Source organism: Cantharellus anzutake, assembly GCF_015039405.1.
Source record: "Cantharellus anzutake strain C23 chromosome Unknown EI90scaffold_22, whole genome shotgun sequence".
Taxonomy (NCBI): Eukaryota; Fungi; Basidiomycota; class Agaricomycetes; order Cantharellales; family Hydnaceae; genus Cantharellus; species Cantharellus anzutake.
Window position 1 is genome coordinate 200,836 of NW_024066972.1, and position 19,900 is coordinate 220,735.

The following is a 19,900-nucleotide window of genomic DNA, read 5'->3' on the forward strand; positions in this document are numbered from 1 at the left end:
GGATGTTTATGATTCTTCGTCAGGGTTGTTCGATAACTGTCCTGAGCTATTTTTGGGTTCACGATCGAGAGAAATCTCAGGAATCTGCCCCAAGATGATCAGCAAAATCGAAGGAGTGCAGGGAACCAAAGGCTGTTCGTGTATTTTAGAAAGGAAAAAAAAAAACAACTCACTCCAAGCCTAACCAGGAACGAGATAAACGCGCAGATAGCCGCATACCAGAAAACCGCTCGTAAACTCGTCGCATACGCTTCTCGTGCAGATCGTTGCAGTTCAGGCGGTAAAGAAGCGACGAGACTAACAGAATGTCGAATCCTCTGCACGATCTATAGATCCCAAATTGAAAAACAGCATGGTGGTCAATAAAGAGTTCCATTTTGCGTCTGGCTGGACACGGATGAATCGTTGCTTTGTTACTGACCTCTTCCGCATCAGGCCCATGGATTCGAGCGCGAAGTTCAGCAAGGAGTTTAGTTTGGAGTATGGCAGAAGAGGCTGCAACGGCAATTGCTTGTCCTTTTCCAACCAGGTGGGTGCAAGGTAAAAAAAAAAAAGGCCGGTTTCTACTCACCGGCACCACGAAATAACTGACTAAACCCTGTTGCAACGGCAATATGTTGAACTGCAAAGGGAGAGCGAGATCCGGAATCATATGAGCTGCTTTGCTTTTTTTTTCCTGACAACTTAGCACCGGGGAATGGCGCACCAACCTTCGACGGCTGCTAGAAGCGCAACTGAAAGAGTGATATTGTGAGACTAATCAATGCGTGTGTTTTTCGCGCGCGAGCGCGGCATCCTCACGAAACGACAGAAACTTTACCTGTACTATTAATGAGGAGCCCGATCAGCGGAGAAATCGATCAGCGAGGATCAGGAAATATGAAGACATACGTTGTCTGCAGTACAACTGCGTTCCCAAATCCTAGCGGGATCTAAAATCCAAGAAGTAAGGCGGGTAGTTGCGTAAATCATTGCACTTTTCGAAACCAACACACTATATTAAACCATTGGGCCCAAGAGGAGGAGTTCATTTGAAGGTTTGCGATGAGGAATGCAGTAATGGTCGGACATATCCTGTCAGATTGACAAGACGGGGGAGGAGGGGAAGGTTAGCAAGGCCCTAAAGGACGAATCTGAGAAAAGGAAAAAAGAAAGAAAAACCAACCCGAAAATAACATTGAGAACTTTATACTTCCCGGTTTTCTTGATCATCCAGCTAATTGGCCGGCCAAAAGATTAGGTCTTATTTCGGTACCAATGATAGAGAAGATGTACCCAGCGAACAGCGAACCGAGGGCCATAGCGGCAGCAGTGGGGAACAGATGACCACCTAAGACGCCCCAAATGTGATTTCTTTCGCGTTAGCGGGCAACCTTTCGTTTACCAACTTACCAGCTTCCGAAGTTGAGGTCAACTGAACGCTCTGGAACCATAACGGGAAGAAGTAAATAATGGTGAAATTGCATTGCGCAACGAGGACGTTGGAAATCCCGACGAGCAAGGGGATACGTTGCCTCAGAAGCCAAAGGGGAAGGATGGGTTCTTTGGCGACGCAGAGCTCGACGACGACAAATAGGACTGAAAAGGCGATCGCCACTGAGAGTGATGTGAGTACCAAGGGGTCACGAAGCTACCAGGTTTTCAAGATATAAATTCCGAAAAGATTTCTCCCAGCCCAAGGTTACACGCACTGGTGTATCGCCATTGAAATGAAGCGACAGAAAGCCAAGAAACGATCCCACCTGATTGCATTGTTAGCAAAACGTTTTTACGTCTACGGATGAGAAGGTTTTCATACTCCAACGAGAAGACACAAGCATCCTGCATAATCGACGCGCCGAAGAGCATCCCATGCATTCCGTCCCTCCCCTGGGGCTACGTAGTTGAGGGAAGACGATGTCAAGAAAGAAGACAGCGCAAAAAAGGGGAGTTGAAGTAAGAATGCCCATCTCCATCCCAACCTGCGGAAGAATAAAAATGACACTCGAAAAGCGGGTTACCGTGTGAGGTTACTTACGCATCACTGATCCAGCCTCCCAGGGGGCCGCCCATTCCCATACCAAGCCCATCTACCGCGATGAAATGTTAGATAATGGAGATTTGTCGGAGGGAAGGGATGTGGGACTAACTGAATATTGCTGCTACTCCACTTGCGAGGCCGCGCTCCCGCACGCTATACATATCCGCGACTATAACACTAAATCCGATATGGTAGGTGAGCGACGCGGCATGGTATCACCATACTTCGGCTACACACTAGCTACTAGTAAACAATCCCCCTCCGCCCAATCCGGAAAACTATTTGCAATCAAGTTTAATTAGAAAAAAATTCAACATATTCTTGGGGAGGAAGGGAGAAAAAATTCCCCATGCTCCTTACAAAACGAGCTGCGATCAAGAATTCCATATTTCTGGAAAGACCACAAGCCAAAATTCCAACAGCGGTAAAAACAAGGGCGGTCTGATTAGCCCCCCTTCGGCCCAGTGCGTTGGAGAGTCTCCCGTAAAGTGGAGTGAAGGAGCAAACAGCGAGTAGGTATCCAGTACCGAGCCATCCTGCTTGGTGAGATGATTTGAATTCGCTAGAGATGGAACCAAGTAATGTTGCAACGAGCGTCACTTTGGGGAAAGATGGGTGAGAAAGACATCATCCTCGATCCCGAAGAGGGCCCGAGAGAGAGCTTACTGTTTACAGACTAGGGGGATAGCACGATCGTGAATTAATTCAACAGTGGGCGCTTGTACTCACGATTAGAAAAGTGGCTAACCATACTCCAGAAAGTATGGTCCATCGTGCCCTTTTGCTCAGTTCCAAGGGTCCAACCTGATGCTTGAGGGGTTTATCGAGTGAGCCGTTTTCTAATGGTGTGATGGAGACACTGTTGTATTCTTGCAATACGTCGGCCCGTCCGTCTAAAAGAGGTGTGCCTTCGGTTCTTGCACGCTGGAAGTCAGCCATCCAAGAGCTACTGAACTAGTCGAATGGGTGGTACAGTAGGATGTTGTGTCTATGAGCGACAAAAACGTCGTCCTGCTGAGGCAGATCGGGGCCGTGTCACTTCTGCAATTAATAGCCGCCTATGTAATCACTGTGTAACCTAAAACCCGAATTTTTGCATCCTTACGTAACGTGTATATGTCAAGTTCGGCTGAGATCGGCATCCGTCCGTACTCCAAAGTTCTGGGCCTCTGAGTCTTCGCACCTGACCGGTCGCCGTGGTGATTACAAACTCGTCATGACTGGAAGAACAATCCGCGGTTCAACGTGCAGCGTCCTGACAGTAGTAGTGACGAGGGGAAGCGGCCGTGGTTGGAACTTCATGGACGCGGCGAGCTTTGCCTGTAATGTCTTGAAGGCTAGCGCTCGCACGCTCTATTGATCGTGATAACGGCCAGAATGCCGGAGGACCCGGTTATTTAATTCCAAATCGAGCTCGGGTGCTCAACGATTGGTCGGGGGTGCAAGCCAAGACAGGACTATGAGCATCAGGACGGGAAGGCCGTTTGCGTCGAGTGTCATACTTGAACAACTCCAAGTTCTGCTGCCACATATATCATTCGGGGGGGACACATGCTCATACTCATATGTGTTCAGGTTGCAGGGACCCAATCAGTACAGGGTGGCCAACATGCAACATATTTTCGCCACTTGATCACATTGTGTTATGTACACTAAGGGAAAAACTTCGGGAATTCAACGCAAGCCACACCTTGCGCTTTAACAGCGCTTGCGTGATGCTCGATCAATGAACCTAATAGCAAGTCGGCTCTTCACCGTTGTGTACCAGCTACTAAGTACATATGCACGGGACCGCTTTCGCTCCGCAGCCTTCATCATATCACACTACCTCTCTGTACTCTGCGGCAAACTAGTTGCCATTGATCTCTCGCTCATCGACGGGGACGGCCTTACTTCCCTCACCTTTTTGTGTTAACGGTCCTTCATACTGGGCAGCCGCGGCATGTCTACTGTACTCTGATCTGGTGGCTATTCCCAAGCTTCAATCTCAACGCGATGACAAAGTCGTACCTGTCCCTTTTGCTGTGGCATAGCAGGTCGTCTAAGCCCCCCTTTCTACGCCAGCCCCGACATCGGTATACCTCATCGCTATAACTGTCTCAGCCTTCTGTGCGAAGCGAATTACCTCCCATCCTTTGTGAGGGCGGTTTACGTACACGCAACATGGTGGGTCTTCACAAGGTGATGTTCAGGAGTTCAAGGGAAAAAATGTCACACAGTTCTCGGCAAGCAGCCCCGCAGGGGAGATCAAACGATGGCGACCAGCATACTATTCCTTTTTTCAAAAAAAAAAGACCACAAGACCACGGAACCGATATTCAAAGCGCTGCCCCCCGCACAAGCTCCGGGAACATGCCCAACAATTACTTGCCAGAGCGTTCATCACGTCAATGTCGGACCCGTGTCCGTCAGGCACGCACTAATCACTCTTGGCATTGTGTATGTGCGGTGATGAAGCGGTATTAGTAACAATCGTGATCAAATTCAAACTCCCCCGGATGTCAAAACCTTCGGCCCACCACGACTACCACACAAGGACAACCAGGCTGAACAACTTAACGCCGCCACCGGGCCACTTGGTGGTTGACGACCCTGCAACCAACTTCTCTCTCGTTGTTTGGTTGTTGTTCTTGCGAGAGTATAAATACGAGGCCAATGGGGGGTTGGTGGCATAAACACACCAAGGATAACGCGTAACCCCCTCCTTCGTCCTTTTCGCGCGCAACCCTTTCTCTACAATATTAAGCAAATGGACTCCTTCACCACTTTCGCTACTGCTCTGACCAACGCTTCTTCTTGGACGTCTTTCATCATCTCATCATCCGAGCCTGTATGCTCTGCTTCCTCGCAAGTAGAGCTTGAGGACATCAAGGATGAGGATAGGAGCGGTGGAGGATCTGGCGGTTGTGTTATTGCATGATTAAGGTCCTCACACAATGTATCACACCTGGTTCGTTGCTCGTACCTCTTTTTGGCCCGCATGCTTCTTACGCCATCCACTATTAGCTTCTCTGCGGCCTCGTGCTAGTTCCAGCTGAAGAACTTCGATGTGGCTGCACAACATCACCTATCTCGCTAGCCTCCCTCATCTCTAATCCCTTTCTTCCAACTCACTATTCCCCCCCAACGCTCTCTGCGCCACCAACAACATTACTCTATATGCCTCCTCTCTTTACCTGTATTGTATCACCCTTCGTTCCCAAACGCGAAACAACTGGCCCGATATTATCCATCAGCTGCCATTTTTTTATCATTATATTCATTAAGAGCGTGTTCAATCCCGCTTGTTTTTTTTTTTCTTTCTTTTCTTTCGCAGACGTATCAGATAGTGCTGGTGGTCTGTGGATTATGGGGATTTGTATCGAATCACAGTACTGTATTGTGCACTACGATATATTTTTTTTGTATTTCATTCATGCTCTCTCCATGAGCGTTAGGTGACAACGGATGCGGATGGTAAATACGTGCCCCATGCGAAGAAGCTGTAGCATCAATTGCGTTCTGGCTCATGGTTCAAGTTGAATAGGTCACGTGTTGAAATTATCCTGTCCTTTGCGTTCAAAGTTATTTTCCGCTTCGATACTGCACATGGACTGTCTCGCATTCATCCCTGGTCAGCGCCTTTAGATCCATAGACTGACAGCGCACGCACATCAACGTACAACATACGTACGACGCCATTCTAGCAAAATGACACAACAAACACAAAAAAAAGGATTGAATGCTCAACACTCAACAGCTACATCTTTGATCCAAGAAGAAAAAAAAAGGTTCTCACAAGCGCGTGACTACCATTGCACGCCTAAGGACGCATCGGTCTTAGCCATGCCTCCGCAGCTTCGAACTGTTCTGCTAGATCTCCGTGTACCCACCCAGGTTCCGAAGCCAGGCTACGAATAGCGATGAGGGCCTGGACCAGATCGGCCAGAAAAAAAGCATTAGTCAGACGAATCAATGGCAAACAAAAAAAGAAGCAAACGGCCATATCACTGAAAAAATAACTCACAGCGTCCCAGAATCGGAAACCTCTCTCAACTTCAGCCCGCGGATTCTTGATTCCTTCGAACGTCTCATCGCAAATTTCCAGGGCAGCTTCCTTTGCATCCGCCACTCCTTCAGGATCCGAACCGTCGATCTTGCCACCATAAATCGCTACGAGCGCATCGAGGTAGACTTTGGCTAAGATACCGAATCCGGTGTTGACATCGGCTTGGAAGGGTAAAGACAAAGAAATGTCGAGAAGATCATCGCGTGATCGTCTGGCATGTCGTTGGAGGAGCATGTTCATCGCTGTAAGCTCGACAAGGGAACGCAAAGCTCGTGATAGAGAACGAAGGAAGGAATTGAAGACCAGAAGCTCCCGCGATAATGGCCCACTCCAGGGTTGTGGCTAGACCGACCGCGTCAGTGTGTGTATGAAGGGTGACGCATGAGCATACGGACCTTGAATGCCAGCGGAACAATGCTAAGCACACGCATGATGAGTAGCATGCAGCGTTTCTCTTCATCTGCAGGGAGAGCCTGAGAAAACCTTTCAACGTCCCAAGTAATGAGTGCTGCTCACCCGTCCCGAAGCTTGGGCCTCCAGAATATGCTCGCCCAGACCACAAGTTGTTGTGCAGTACGCCGGCACGAACTAGTTCAAGGAAGAGGTATAGAGAATCTTGGAATTTGTCATTGACCTTGCATTGTTGTAAGGCTGCATGCATCGCGCGAGCTAAGGACGAGTGCGTATGTGAGTGAATCAAAAATCTGGGAAACGAGTCCGAATCAGTGACAACTGGGTCATGCTCGTCACTTCCGTTTTACATTACCCTCGCAACTCCAGGAAACGCCAAATAACATTAGCGACAACCTCATCCTTTTTTTCTAACACTATATTTGCATGTGGCTTCGTCCGGGTGCGGTGAGCCAGTTTCTCAGTGGCCGTCGCCCCAAGGCAAAGAGCAAAGTCTATCGTTGAAGACTGAGCGGAGTCCCCCTCCTCAGCTTGAGCACATCCACATGACGATTGTCGTAAAGAACTTACGTTTTGTCGTCGCAGCTCTTCCTCAATGATTGCATTCAGAACATTCCATCCCGAGACGCGCTCCACGAGCTGCTGCGTAGCTTGTCCATTATGTACTATGCCTTTCCCGTTACCATACTGTTGAGTCTCAAACCAGAAGTACGCTTGTACGCGTTTCGTTGACCAAAACTGATGTAACACACTACTGATGAGGGCCAGCGCGGTTGCTCTGGGACCCGTAGCGCCTTCGGTGATGACCTCCCTCACGAACCGCTTAAATTCAGTGGTCTCGCCGTTATCAAGGGGTGGGTTCTCTACAACTTGTCCTGACGTGAGCCAAATGAGGGGCTGTGGGCTCACGAGGCCTCGGGAAAGGTAGAAATACACCTCATCTGGTAAGCGATGTGTGAAAATGTCTTCGAGGTTTTGAGGAATGTCCGCTGCGGTTGTATTGTGATGGCCTGGATGACCTTGTGGCTGTGGAGACATTGCCAATGGGAGGGGTTGCACGACGCCATCATTTGACATGATGAGAGAAAACTTAACCATAGAGCGGGTCCGTGCGAATTGGTCGACATATTGGGTCTGTCGGACGCCAGGGTGCTCGCTTTGTGCACTGACGGCACTGTACCCTGATCTGTAGTATTTGACCATTTCAATAACGGGTCTGAGCGATTGCTCATGGATGATTGGGGGGAAAGTTTGAGAATGGTCGAAGCCGGAAAGGATGCCGACGTCCAAAAACTGCTCCTCACTGAGGGCAGTTTCGTTAAGCAAGCTCCGCTTGTTGACATATGTGAATGAAGGGTTTGGGGAGTTGAGGTCGAGGGAAGTGATCAATTTGTCGAGTGCCGGGTACAGCAGCGCATCGCTAGCAGCGAACACAGCGTTAATGTAGCTTTTCTGATGCCGTTGTAAGTAGATGAGCTGTACAACGCTTTATTAGTCCTCTGCGCAATAGGAGCAGCTATTCTGAAACGTACCTGGGCCCAGGCAACATATGGGGCAACAATGAAGTCCACGTTGCGTTGTTTGAAAATGCGAAGAACGGAACGCCAGAGGTCCCATTGAACGATATTGCTTCGAGTCTCGAAGAGTTTGGTGGCTTGGTCGGTTTGACCATGTTCATAACAATCCCAAGCATCCTTACGATCTTTGCATGAATCAGCATGCCCGTGAGGATTGGGCTTCTGCTTCTTGTTTGGAAGCAATCCAGGAAAGACGAACACAGGTTTGATGCGCAGCTTTTCGAGCGTTCTGAGGTCTGATTCAATTTTAGCTGTGAGTGAGAGGGGAAGACCACCAGTAGCGGCTAGCAAAGGTTCGCGAGTCTCCGGCGATTCAAGCAGAAGACGAAGGTAATGAGAGGCGTCTATGCCAAGGCGGCTGTCCGAGAGGACATTGAGGGATAGCTCATGATATTGCTTGTGCTCCGACAGGTATTCTGAAGCATCGTAAGATCAAATATAAGCGCTCAAACGCGACCTGACAGTGGGCTTCTCTCTCAACTCACGGTCGAGATGTTTGATTGGCATTTCCTCAAAGATTTCTGTTTACAGCGAGTCGAGTGACCTGGAACTAACCAGACCGGACTTAACGGAGATTAGCCATAAAGGACGAACGAGAAAGCTTGCAACGAGGTGGGTGGCTGGTCGAGAGCAGCGAGCACGACGTGGGTATTAGACGTTAGTCCCAAGCAGGGTTGTCAGAGATAGCACTTGACAAATAGCACAGTGTTGAGAGCGGTCCAAATACCTCTTGAGCGTCAGAACTCAAACACGGTGCGCCAATCCCCGTGCCCAAACTCCGAAGCTGCATCCATCCACTACAAACCACTCAGCCCGCCGTTCGAGACTCCCCCACCGCCTCTGTGCACATCGGACACGCCTCCGACTCCAACCATTATCTCTGCGCCGACTCTCCCGGCCGGGCATTTGCCTGCTTTCCTCTCAAAACAAGTTTTAGGTCCCAATCCGTCGAGCCCGTCCGCGATGCCCTGGCCCGGTCCACCAATGCACCCTCCCCAAGGCCCTGCTCTCGTCCTCTACCCCAATAATGATTCTTTCCTTCCCAAGACTGTTTCTCTAATCCCTAGCGGAACGCGTGTAAAGATCGGGCGACAAACAAACCAAAAGACAGTACCTGGCCAGACGAATGGATATTTCGACTCAAAGGTCCTTAGTAGACAGCATGCTGAAGTCTGGGAAGAAGGTGGGAAGGTAGTGTATTGACATTCTCCTCTCATTCACGAGAGATAGTGACACTACTCTCAACGTCATTCATACCCCTTCTACTTAGATATTTATCAAAGATGTGAAGTCAAGCAACGGGACGTTCGTCAATAACGAGCGCCTCAGCGTTGAAGGTGTAGAGTCGGACCCATGGGAGCTCAAGTCAGAGGATCGTGTAGTGCGTTGCTTCTTTACTCTTTCAGCATTCATCAGCAATATTTTGTTTGTTTAGGAATTTGGCATAGACATCGTTGGAGAAGATAACAAGACCATTATCCATCACAAAGTGGCTGCAACTGTATACTGCGTCATCACCCCCGACGACTGGGCAATGCTACCTATCCACCATTCTCAACATCCTGGTCTTGGCAACAACTTCCATCTCGGCCCTCAACAACGACGACCTTCCATACAGCAACTCCCGAGCCCTGGAGGGCTGGGTGGGATGGGTGGCCCTGGTTTGGGTCTGGCTGGCCGTGCTGGAAAGAGCGGGCTGTCCTTCGACCACATCCTCAACCGTCTGCAGTCCGAACTGCAAAAGAGCCGGGAAGCTGGCTCTGACTTGTCAGGCCTTACTGGAACTATGAATGAGATAAATGAATCCTTTCAAGGCGGTAGCCATGTAAGTACCTGTGACCCTGTCCGCATCATGGATTTCTTGTGATAAATTTGCATTTTAGCCTCCCACTAACCTTCATCAATCAATTCCTCCCGTCCGCCCCCCTCCAACCGAATCGCAACCTCCGCCCGTTGATTCCAATGTCTCATTATCCTCCCTCCACACTCAACTCGCCCAGACACAGTCTAACCTCGCCTCCCACGTCGAAAAACTGCATTCGCTTGAGAGCGTCATCGCTGACCACCAACAAATGAAGCTCGAGGTTCAGCACATGCGGGAGCTCATGGAACAGCGGCAGCGTGACATGGAATCGTTGGTGCCATCTTTCCACTCTTCGAAAGTCAACCACCACGTGCACGTTGATGACGACGATGATCGCCGTAGCATCCTCACACTGGTGCCAGAATCTTCTGGATCTGGTGCCCTAGTGTCTTCCACTGCCGATCGTGATCATGATGACGATGAACGTGGCCGTTCGGAAGCCATTCGGCCTCGTACCCCTGAACCCCACGGCCTTGACGAGGATGAGGATGACGCCCACGATGGTCTGCACCGCTTTGACAACCCCGTTACACGACATTCCCCTACCCCTAACTTCAATGCTGGATACCCAGGCCAAGCACCACATACCCCCGACGACCTTCGGTCCCAAAATGCCCAGCTCGCCTCACGGCTTGAGGCCCTCACAAGTCAACTTGACACCGCTCTCTCTCTCTCCCAATCCCTTCAGCAGCAGGCCGAGGCCGCCCAATTTAATCTCGAACGACTGCAGGCCCGTGTCGAATCGTTGGAGGCCGTTATCGAAGCCAAAAACGAGCAGGAACGACAGCAGCAACCACCCCAACCCGAGCCCGAGCCCCCATGCGTTCCAGTCGAGGAGACCAAGGAGGAGACTCCGGCCGTTGGACTCGATGTCTGGGAGGCATGGACCCAGCGTGTTGAGGGACAATGGAAGGTGGAACGTGAGGAATGGGATAACGAGCGTCTTCGTCTCAAGGAGGCCGCTCGTGAATGGGAAGCACGGATGTGTGCTATGGAGTCGCGCGAGGAGGAGCGTGTCAAGGAGGGAAAAAGCATTCTCGATGCTATCAAGCTTGAGAGGGAGGCCGAATTGAAAGCGTGGTCCTCGTCGGGGAGTGATATAGCCGTCGTGGACCAACCCAACTACCAGAAGAGGCCGTTAGTCAATGGGATGTTGAAGCACCTTACAAAAAAGCGAAGTGGGAGTTCGTCGAGTTCGTCCTCGAAAGTTCGCAAAAGGAAAGTGAAGCGTCCTATCCCAGTTGCTACCCCACCGCGCTCGCCTGACTTAAACGGTGAGATACACTCAGTTGAACACTCTTCGGAAGAAGGTTCGGGCTCGCGATCAAATTCTCCTGCACCTCCTGGTAATCTTAAACCGTTTCCGTCGGAGGTTCGAATGAACGGGCACGCTAAGTTTGGGTCGTTCCCAATCAGTCCCGCACCCAGCGTACGTAATACAGGGCCACGATCAGCTTCAGCCGGTAGCGAAATTGACACTGGAGAAGAAGGGCATCGGCAACGCGACATCACACCAGGCTCGGGTCCACCTCCAACAATAGTCAAGGTTAATAGCACGTCTTCGAAGCAGTTGGGAAATAATGTAATTATTTATCCTACTTCTGTTTCGTTCTAACAGTGCTCAATACACATGCTTCCGTCCTTTTCCTTTTCGCTCCGATTATAGCCGTTACCGCTCGTGTCAGCCGCGGGCGTTGTCTTTATTGGGGTCGCTGCATGGGTGGTTGCAAATCGAATGAAAGATTAACGCGAAGGGTATTTACATGACCGGAGGCATTTCACTGTTCCCTTTCGTCCACTTTCGACCTCATGGCAATCGCATGTCATTTTCCAAAAATCACTTATTCGCTTCTTATGACATGCGAGCTCCTCTTCCCTATCGTAGCTTTCTTTTGCATGCACTGCGTTAACTTCCGCACTCATCACGACCCTGTTGACCATTTCGTTGGTTACTATTACGCCTTCCCTTTAAGACTTTTTCCTCTGTTCCGAATCCTACTATGTTACGACACTATGTATTTTCTTATCGCATCCTCGACCTTGCAATTCACTTTTAATAGCCTAATCCCCCTCCCCCTCCATATCGGGTTTGAATGGAGAGATTTTTGAGTGCGTTGCCGTCGTTGTTCGATGTAGCTCTGATGTATTGAGTGGTGATGATTTGCTGACGAAAGCGCCAAATGTCAGTCCAAATAACCGCTCCGAAAACATCCTGGCTCAGCGGCGAGTTCAAGCGCACGTATCGTCGAGTGTCCATAGGAATACATTTCCACATCAAGAAACAACTATTTAGGCAGTAACACATCAAGTAACCGTCATTGATCATTCGCCATCACACACCAACGGGTGAGTCGAAACTTCACGAATGCATGCGATGGCCAACGACAAGCAGGAGAGTCCACCATAGATCAACTGCATCAGTTCGATTTCTGACCAGGCTGGACACACTACCTTGGGTCCATGTATTTCTCCCCGGCCACCCCAACGTCGTCCGAGGCTTAGAACCCACATCATTTGCAATCCTGCAATTCTCTCCACGGAGGCGGAGGTTGATAGCTGAGACCATAGCACTTCTTCCAACGCCAACGAGAGACTGACCGAGTTAGACAGCGCCGTATTATCGCGGTCATCCGTCGATGACGAGTCTCCGTGCACTATGGAGGCTGCCAGCGACTTGGGTTTCTCGGAGGTGCAAAGAATTGTGTGCATGGTAAGGCCTGAGTCCAAGGATGCGAGTCTCGTCGTGCACATACAGAATGTTTAGTGGTAAAAGGGTCATATCAGCTGTCTAGTTGGTTTGGAACCTGAACCTAACTACGCCGCGCCGTCACATCAAGTGGGACCAACAGATTGTAGCTTGAACGTGGCTCAACAGGGATCGACAATATAAATTCAGCGCATGAGCGTGGCCTTAAGGTCACGATCACCCAATAAACGAAGTGGCCTATCAAACAAACCAGCGGGCACCGAGATCCATGGGAACTGGCCGACACGTGCACAGCCAGTAACTGAAAGAACCACAGCATGAACAAGCGACCAAGTAGTGGCGAATGAAACATAAAACGCGGCGCGACACACGATGAGGTTCCGAGAGCGCGAAGAATGGCCCGACCACGGGACACTCTGCGTGGCCTCAAATGGGTGCTGGTTTCACCAGAGAATGAGCGCAGTGAACACTCACTGGAGCTACTAGAGGCTTTAGAGGACCATATACGATTGATCCCTAGAAGCAGGCGAGAATACCTCACTGTACATCACTAAAGTCATCAACGAATAACAGTCCTTGTTCATTGGGAGCGTGAGAAGACGGACTTTCGAATTGAGGGTTTCCGACAGACTCCTCCCAGTCGCTCACCGAATTCTCCGAGGTTTAGCCGCAACTAAACCTCGGAGAAATCGGTGAGCGACTGGGGAAGAGTCTGGGTTGTCCTCTGATAGTTATCAAGCTGAATGGTAAAGCAAAAGCGAACTCATCAGCAGAAATAGAGACGTGCTTATTGCCAGGGAGTATCAAATGATGAAAGCAGTAGGTGCTAATGCCCAGCGTCTCATAGGGAATGCTCAGGTCCATTTGGCGGTCACTGGGTTTTTGACAACGGTGCTTAAGCTGGACTGGGTAATGGAAGGTGGGGAACCGGCACAACCGTTAATGAGGGGAAGAAAATCGTAGAGCTATTGTAAGGAGTGTCATCTCGGACCCTCCAAGACACGCAGTCACCAAAGCAAGACCGCCGGTTCGCATTGTTGTTGATGACTCGCTCGAGACCGAAGATGGAGATTGAATAATGGCCGAGCCCAGGAATTACTGGGCCTTGACGAGCAACTTCTGGTAGTAGTCAGCACTGCAGGATCTGAGTATGCTGAGTATGCTGGGAGGCGGTGTTACTGTACGCGCACGACCAACTACCTGTCACGCGTCACGCTTGGCGAAAGGTTGAGCGACCCGTGTCACGCAACATTGCTCAGGTTTCCGTAAAGAATTATATCCTATCCATAAACTAGAGCAGCGCCGTAGTTTAAGTGTCGAGGTAGAACTCCAGCTTCCAATAATGTCGTGGCATTCTCTGCGCGCCTTCATGAAGAGCATTGGGACATGCAATATAAGACTTTGCGTCTAAATACTCGTTACAACATATTTCCATGTAGGTTGCTCTAGGTTATTGTTGGTTTAAGTTTGGTTGACACCACTATGACAGTGGGAGCTGCCGTGCGTGGGATGTTGGACAGGGGTTACTTCGTTCTGGTGCCAGAGCAAGTGATACTTGACGCATATAAAAATGCAGTGGATAAGAAGGGAAAAACATTGGGAAGCGCAAAAAGAGGGAAATTTCCATCATTCAATGTAAGCGGTCAGTTGTATATCAGGTTGTAACATCTAAGTTTGGATATAGAAGACCGACGTGTTCAAATACGAGCTGCTTCCGATTGACAATGCAATGGATCATATAGCACTTTTGATCCAGGACGCAATACGCGAACGTGCGGCGCCATCAGATTTCACTGTCCACACCACTCCTTTCGACAATCTTCCTGTGTTTACAAGTCATGTACGATTGTGATCTACCGGAGTGGGAAAGTACTTTGGCACCTGAAATCCCAGGAGCTTGCGGCATTACTACTAAAGAACAAGAAACTCGCTGATATGTATGACCTATACAGGACGTGGATCCAAGGGGTCCCTGGAGGTGCGATGAAGGACTTGGATTTTAACCCTCTACGGCAACCTTCCGAGGAGAAGGAACCGCTGGGGAGAGTGTTGCGTCATAAGAGCTTGAAGAAGGAATCGCTGGCGAGGCATACGGAGGGTGCGGACGGTCGAGGAACGTGGACAGTGGATGCGATACGCAAATGGGCAGGGGACGTGTCGAGCTCGGGCAGGGACGAAACGGAGGGTAAGGGACGGGTCGAGCATGGGCAGCAGGGAAAAACGGAGGAGGGTGGAATACACTAGTGTTCGGAATGAAAGATCGTAGCATTCCCAACAAGTTTGCTGGGGTTCAATGGATGGGAGCATCAGAATTGGATCGTTCAAGACGAACCAACTGTTGCACACTCTCATTGATCATATTTCTCTCGTTGGCTTGCCCTCCCTTTCGCCCACCACCCTTGTATCTGCTGAGCCAGACCCACACTTCGGATGTTGGGCCGGTTCTACACCCGCCCGTCCTACTCGGTCTTACAGTCACCGTCCATTCTATACAGTGCGAGACGATAGCGGCTCAATGCTTGCCTTTCTGTGTGAGCCCTGTCAAAGGAAGCTTACAGATTCCAATAATGGCGCCCCAGCCGAGAACAGCAGCTTCATAACTCCGGAATACAAGTGTGAAGCCATGAGCAGCTAATGCCCTCACAACATGCATATGACCCACGCGAGAATTGAAGGATGTTCCAGGCGAGTTCAGAAGGAAGCATTAGGGAAATCGCTGAGGGCGTAACGACCGAATGGATTGTGTGAAGCAGCAAATAAGAATGTAGTGGGATTGAAGGACCATAGAAAGCGTGTGAGAGATCCAGCTGAAACGAAGCTTGAACTTTAGTAGAAGGGTTAGGCGTATGATACTGCGGTGTGCAAGGGGCTTGCGAAGCTTGTTTGTTTGTTTGTTTTATTCTGGATATTTAACCTGCAGAGCTTCAGGCTGCTCAGACGATCTGTTTACAAAGGAAATCAGATTCGTGGGAAAGTGCAATCAGTGGCAAATGGCCACCTCATGGGATGCTTAAGCTCAGCCATTCAGTTTGATCATAACAAAATTAAGTAGCCTGGTACTTGTGGTAATCACAAAACAAGGTCAGGCGTTTACTAGATGCGTGCTTCTTCACAGGAAATAACTAAAGATGATGACTTGGCGGTACCAGGCTGCCTTGTGCGTGAGGGTACGATGTGGCCAGAATTTCTAACTGCTCTCGGATCCTGAGAAAGTCTATAAGGAAACGTAAGGCCGTTGGCCCTCTATTACGGTGCAACTCCACGTTTGAATCCAGATTTTGATGCATGTGACAGAAAAGCAGAAAAACGGCTGGTACAAACAATAATACACTCGAAGATTCATCAAAGATTTATCAGGTCGTCATCTGAAACCGCCGTAATGTATGAAGGACACTACGCGCAAGCTCAACACCTTTCATCTGACCTTGCGACTCCCGCTGCATTCGCAACAGACTATTAGTGGAATAGGTCGCCTGGTCCAGCTTGGACAAGGATGATGGCTGTTCATCGTCCTCGGTGTCAACTCCCTCTTCCGGCGTATGCTCCAAGTGAGAAGCTTGAATAGCTTTCGCAAATCGTGTGGTGAGGTCCGCATAGAGGAACGTAAATTCAGTGACAGCATCGATCCAAGATTGAAGCTTCGAGGGTCTCGATCCACCAGGGAGGAGATCGATGATCTTCTCGAATGAGCCTGTGCCGTCATTTGAGCAAAGAAGGGCAAGTAGGACAGCCAAGTGACCTTTCAAGAAGTTGGCTTCGGCACTGCCCTGGAATGTGCCATATCGACTGAGCTGAATTGCTTCGGGGATTACGAAAGGACCCACTCACCAGTTCGGCGCTTTCCTTTGTCTGGTCGACATACAGGTTAACGACGCATTGCAACCCACTGATCCTGGCGCGACACCGACAACCTCGTAGACATGACCGAGCCAGGGCACATTCAGGGTCGACCACTTTGATGATACAACTTCTTCAGTGAAAATAACGGATAACGAATCGCGACCTACTCACATGAAGAAGAAATGAGCTCTGGACCATTACCCCCTCCTTGTACTAGACTAGTGATCAGCGCCAGCGCCATGCAAAGAATGTCAAGCTTGTTCGCTGCATCATCATCTTGTCTAACAGCCGTCGATTTCGCCGCATAAGACGAAATGATGCGCAAACATGCAGGAACAGTAAGATTGTTCGATAAGATCGGTGTCCGCCAGTTAGATCCCAATTCTACAAGATTCACCAAGGTTCTTAAGCAGCTGATCATCAGGTGTGTACCTATCACTCAGACGTTAGTCCTTGGCATAAACTAAGGAGTCAATCATTACACACCATCAAAAAAATCTTCCCTCTCTTCCAGACTGAGAATCTGGCACACTAGCAACGTCGCTGGGAGACCTTCGACAAATTCCTTTTGCACCGATAACAGGTCGGATTGAATAATTTCCGTTTCCGGAACACTCTGAAATTCCAGGAGCTTGCTTTCCAAAACGCACAGGCAATTGTCCACGTGCTCTAGGCTAGGAGTGTTAAACGAAGTGGATGGGAGGAGTTCGAGACCCTTCGTATAACCGTCGACCCGCGAATTCAGCAGAGGTAGCTCGAGTTTCAGCGAGGCTATTATATATGGAAAGACGGCCACATGATGGGAACGCATTTTGAACAGGGCCTGGGACGCTAGTTGTCGGATCGTGATCTGGGGGGGAACAAATGCCTCAGCATCGGCCCAACCAAACTCAGCGGCAACAGCACTCACATAATTCTCCTCCGAGAGGAGTTTCCCTTTCCTAACGAAGGAGCGTAATTGCTGGATCTTTAGGATAGAGCAGCGCTTAAGCACTAAAGTTCTCGAAGGAAGAGGGGTCTGACAGATGACTTACCAGCACCCGTTCGGGCTTCCCGATCTTCAGCAGTCTGGCATCCTCAGATCGTCCATTCCCCACAAAGAAACCAAATGGATCGACATCGTGGGACCACTGCACGACCATCCCCAAATGTTCGCCAACGTCCGATTCTGAAGCAAGGAGGTCCGTAGGTCTTGCTTCTCTAGCCACTAACGCAGCGAAAATGACGAGACATACATCTAATATCTGGAAAAGAGTCATCACTGAGTGGAAAAAAGTAATACTAGGATGCTCGTACCTTGTCCCCTGCATCGTTCGATTTTCGCAATATAGTCCATGCTGACCCGATGGCGTCAGCTGAGGCAGCCCTCCGAACAAATTCTAGGGAGCACATATTATCTAGAAGCTTGATAACACTGGTGAAGGATGTGTTAGTAGTCAGGACCAGATTCACAGCAATCTCTTACCTTAGTCGCTTGACGGAAACGGTCATTTCTGGATTCATCCCCTCCAGCAAGTATCCCATTTCATCTAAGAACCGCCTGTTCTCGCCTTTGTCTCTCAACTCGCTTATACTTTTCAGGTCCAGAGGACCCATCAAACCCTCGTCGATCCCATCATCCGAAGAAGCATCTACACGCAGCCGTTTCCGCATCTCAGCATACGACTCGTGGAAAAGCTCTTGGGATTCGGGATCTAGCGTGAAGGATTGTGGCTGGGATTGAGGTTGATTCTCTTCATCGTTTGTATTAGATGTGAGACGGATAGGAGCAAGAAATGATCGGGAGGCTGAGTAAGTTCGGACGCTAGGTCGAGTTGGTGGCGGAAGAGCCTCAGCAGAGGCAGACCCAGTGTCGTTCGAGGGTGGTACAGAAGGCCGGATGGACGGGAGAGTGGGATTCTCATCTATGCGGAGTGAAATATTCGGTAAGGAGACGGTCCCGGGAAGACCAAGCGGGCGTGAAGGGCTTGAATTAAGGGAAGGATGTGTGCTCGGACGCCCGGGCGAATTCATGGAAGTGACTGGGGATGGCACGGCTTCAGATAGTGTCACTGCGCGACGCAGCATCCTGTGCTTGGCCGGGGTTCCGGGTGCAGGGCCCGACACCCCACTTCGGGCTGGCGAGTGTGAGATTCCATGAACAGGGATATCGATACTTTCGAATAATCGTGAAAGATCTTTAACTCTGGATGGGGAGCCAGGTAAGGCAACTGCATTTGATGATGATGCAGAGGGAATAGATTTAGATTTAGGCTCCGGTGTTCGCCTATCGTATGTATCCTCTTGTTTAGACCCTTTAATGGCAGGTGGCGGGTTCGATAGGGGTTCTAGGGCGCTAGGAGATGTCGGCATCGCAGTGAACGTTGTATTCGACGGCCCAAATGGTGAAGGGCTTCTGCGGAAAGGGGAAATAGCTTGGATGTAATTTAGTTTATTCGATAGCCATGAATACATGACCAGCTAATTGACTCACAGGAGGGATCGCGCTCGGGAATTGATTTAGGACGCTTAGTCTTGTGCGTCACGCTGTGCAATGGAGATGTTTCAGGTCCAGAACGAGAATCAGCTCGCCTCCTCTTCTTTGGGGAAGGCATGAGTCTAAGAGGGTCATCACTGCTGCTGTCTTCGTGGGCTGGGCGTAGTGGCTTGTATGCGTGCCTCGGAACATCATAGGGGGACGAGGGACTTGTGTTAGACACCTGCTTCTTTGCGCTCGGAGGACTTGGGGTGAGGATCTCGACATAGACCCTCGTCTCAGGAACCACCTTTTTTGGCGTCAGCGGTGACATGCCAGCGGCATGATTATGATTGTCCGCCTCGCTTGATGGCGCGTGTGATTGGCGTCGAGTTGACGCCTCATTGGCGCGCTTCCTTCCAAGACGCCCGTAAGTTACAGGAGGCCGCCCATGCATCAAAAGGTTTTGTTGGGGTACTTGATCGCAAAACGCAAACACAGCGCGGGGACGTGTGCGTTTGTCAATGAATTCATTGGAATCACATGACGTTCCGGAACTGATTCGGCGTCGTGTGATGCGGAACGTGCTCGCATCAGTGATGCCAGATTGAGATTGTGTGTAGCAGGATGCGAGATCTGCGAGGGAATGGAATGTGCTGGAAGCATCGCGGGCAGTGGAATCAGGCCCAGCTCCGACGCTTTTCTATTGATCAGGTGGTTCCGGCGACAGTTCCGGAATGTTGCAAATAATGCCGGTGAACCGGCAATCTAACCGGGGGGATGCTGAATGTGAAGGACGCCAGCGAAGGAGTACCTTCTACCATGGCCCAGAAAAATGTAGAAGGACTACGTAGCACACGAGAGCGCCATAGCACGCCTGACTGGGCCGTAACCGATCGTCGCTTGTCAAGCGTTTGTCGACATCAAGCAAGCCTGTTTGCATTGTAATTTGTAGGCGACTTGCATCCGGAGCCGATG

The 19,900-nt window shown here is 50.0% G+C and overlaps 6 protein-coding genes across 6 annotated transcripts; 2 read left to right on the forward strand and 4 right to left on the reverse strand.

Moving 5' to 3' along the window:
• Positions 1-6: 6 nt before the first annotated feature.
• EI90DRAFT_3123246 (major facilitator superfamily domain-containing protein) lies at positions 7-2,959 on the reverse strand (the record flags this gene model as incomplete). Its single annotated transcript, XM_039063592.1, has 19 exons — positions 7-84; positions 174-326; positions 422-516; positions 572-622; positions 711-756; positions 816-825; positions 892-932; positions 996-1,074; positions 1,166-1,216; positions 1,276-1,330; positions 1,393-1,630; positions 1,692-1,742; positions 1,799-1,961; positions 2,018-2,069; positions 2,130-2,197; positions 2,258-2,298; positions 2,381-2,619; positions 2,687-2,696; positions 2,750-2,959. The coding sequence occupies 19 exons, from the start codon at positions 2,957-2,959 to the stop codon at positions 7-9; spliced, it is 1,731 nt and encodes a 576-aa protein (XP_038916278.1).
• Positions 2,960-5,822: 2,863 nt separating this feature from the next.
• EI90DRAFT_3154504 (XPG I-region protein) lies at positions 5,823-8,563 on the reverse strand (the record flags this gene model as incomplete). Its single annotated transcript, XM_039065933.1, has 8 exons — positions 5,823-5,930; positions 6,027-6,410; positions 6,464-6,528; positions 6,585-6,772; positions 6,835-7,001; positions 7,050-7,955; positions 8,012-8,472; positions 8,542-8,563. 8 exons carry the CDS (start codon positions 8,561-8,563, stop codon positions 5,823-5,825), a joined length of 2,301 nt encoding a protein of 766 aa, XP_038916279.1.
• Positions 8,564-9,374: 811 nt separating this feature from the next.
• EI90DRAFT_3056901 (uncharacterized protein) lies at positions 9,375-12,133 on the forward strand. Its single transcript, XM_039060257.1, has 4 exons — positions 9,375-9,437; positions 9,492-9,881; positions 9,940-11,502; positions 11,587-12,133. Exons 2-4 carry the CDS (start codon positions 9,591-9,593, stop codon positions 11,665-11,667), a joined length of 1,935 nt encoding a protein of 644 aa, XP_038916280.1. The 5' UTR covers positions 9,375-9,437; positions 9,492-9,590; the 3' UTR covers positions 11,668-12,133.
• Positions 11,571-12,629, reverse strand: EI90DRAFT_3196660 (uncharacterized protein; the record flags this gene model as incomplete). The annotated part of the gene is made up of 3 exons (XM_039066407.1): positions 11,571-12,205; positions 12,261-12,277; positions 12,369-12,629. The coding sequence occupies 3 exons, from the start codon at positions 12,627-12,629 to the stop codon at positions 11,974-11,976; spliced, it is 510 nt and encodes a 169-aa protein (XP_038916281.1). The 3' UTR covers positions 11,571-11,973.
• A 1,222-nt stretch (positions 12,630-13,851) lies between these two features.
• On the forward strand, positions 13,852-14,825 carry EI90DRAFT_3056904 (uncharacterized protein). Its single transcript, XM_039060258.1, has 3 exons — positions 13,852-14,062; positions 14,117-14,262; positions 14,312-14,825. The coding sequence occupies exons 1-3, from the start codon at positions 14,014-14,016 to the stop codon at positions 14,477-14,479; spliced, it is 363 nt and encodes a 120-aa protein (XP_038916282.1). The 5' UTR covers positions 13,852-14,013; the 3' UTR covers positions 14,480-14,825.
• A 1,027-nt stretch (positions 14,826-15,852) lies between these two features.
• Positions 15,853-19,819, reverse strand: EI90DRAFT_3056908 (uncharacterized protein). The gene is made up of 9 exons (XM_039060259.1): positions 18,941-19,819; positions 17,933-18,881; positions 17,764-17,881; positions 17,502-17,711; positions 17,378-17,434; positions 16,954-17,317; positions 16,639-16,899; positions 16,456-16,580; positions 15,853-16,394 (listed from the first exon to the last, which is right to left on the reverse strand). The coding sequence occupies exons 1-9, from the start codon at positions 19,377-19,379 to the stop codon at positions 15,981-15,983; spliced, it is 2,937 nt and encodes a 978-aa protein (XP_038916283.1). The 5' UTR covers positions 19,380-19,819; the 3' UTR covers positions 15,853-15,980.
• Positions 19,820-19,900: the final 81 nt, after the last annotated feature.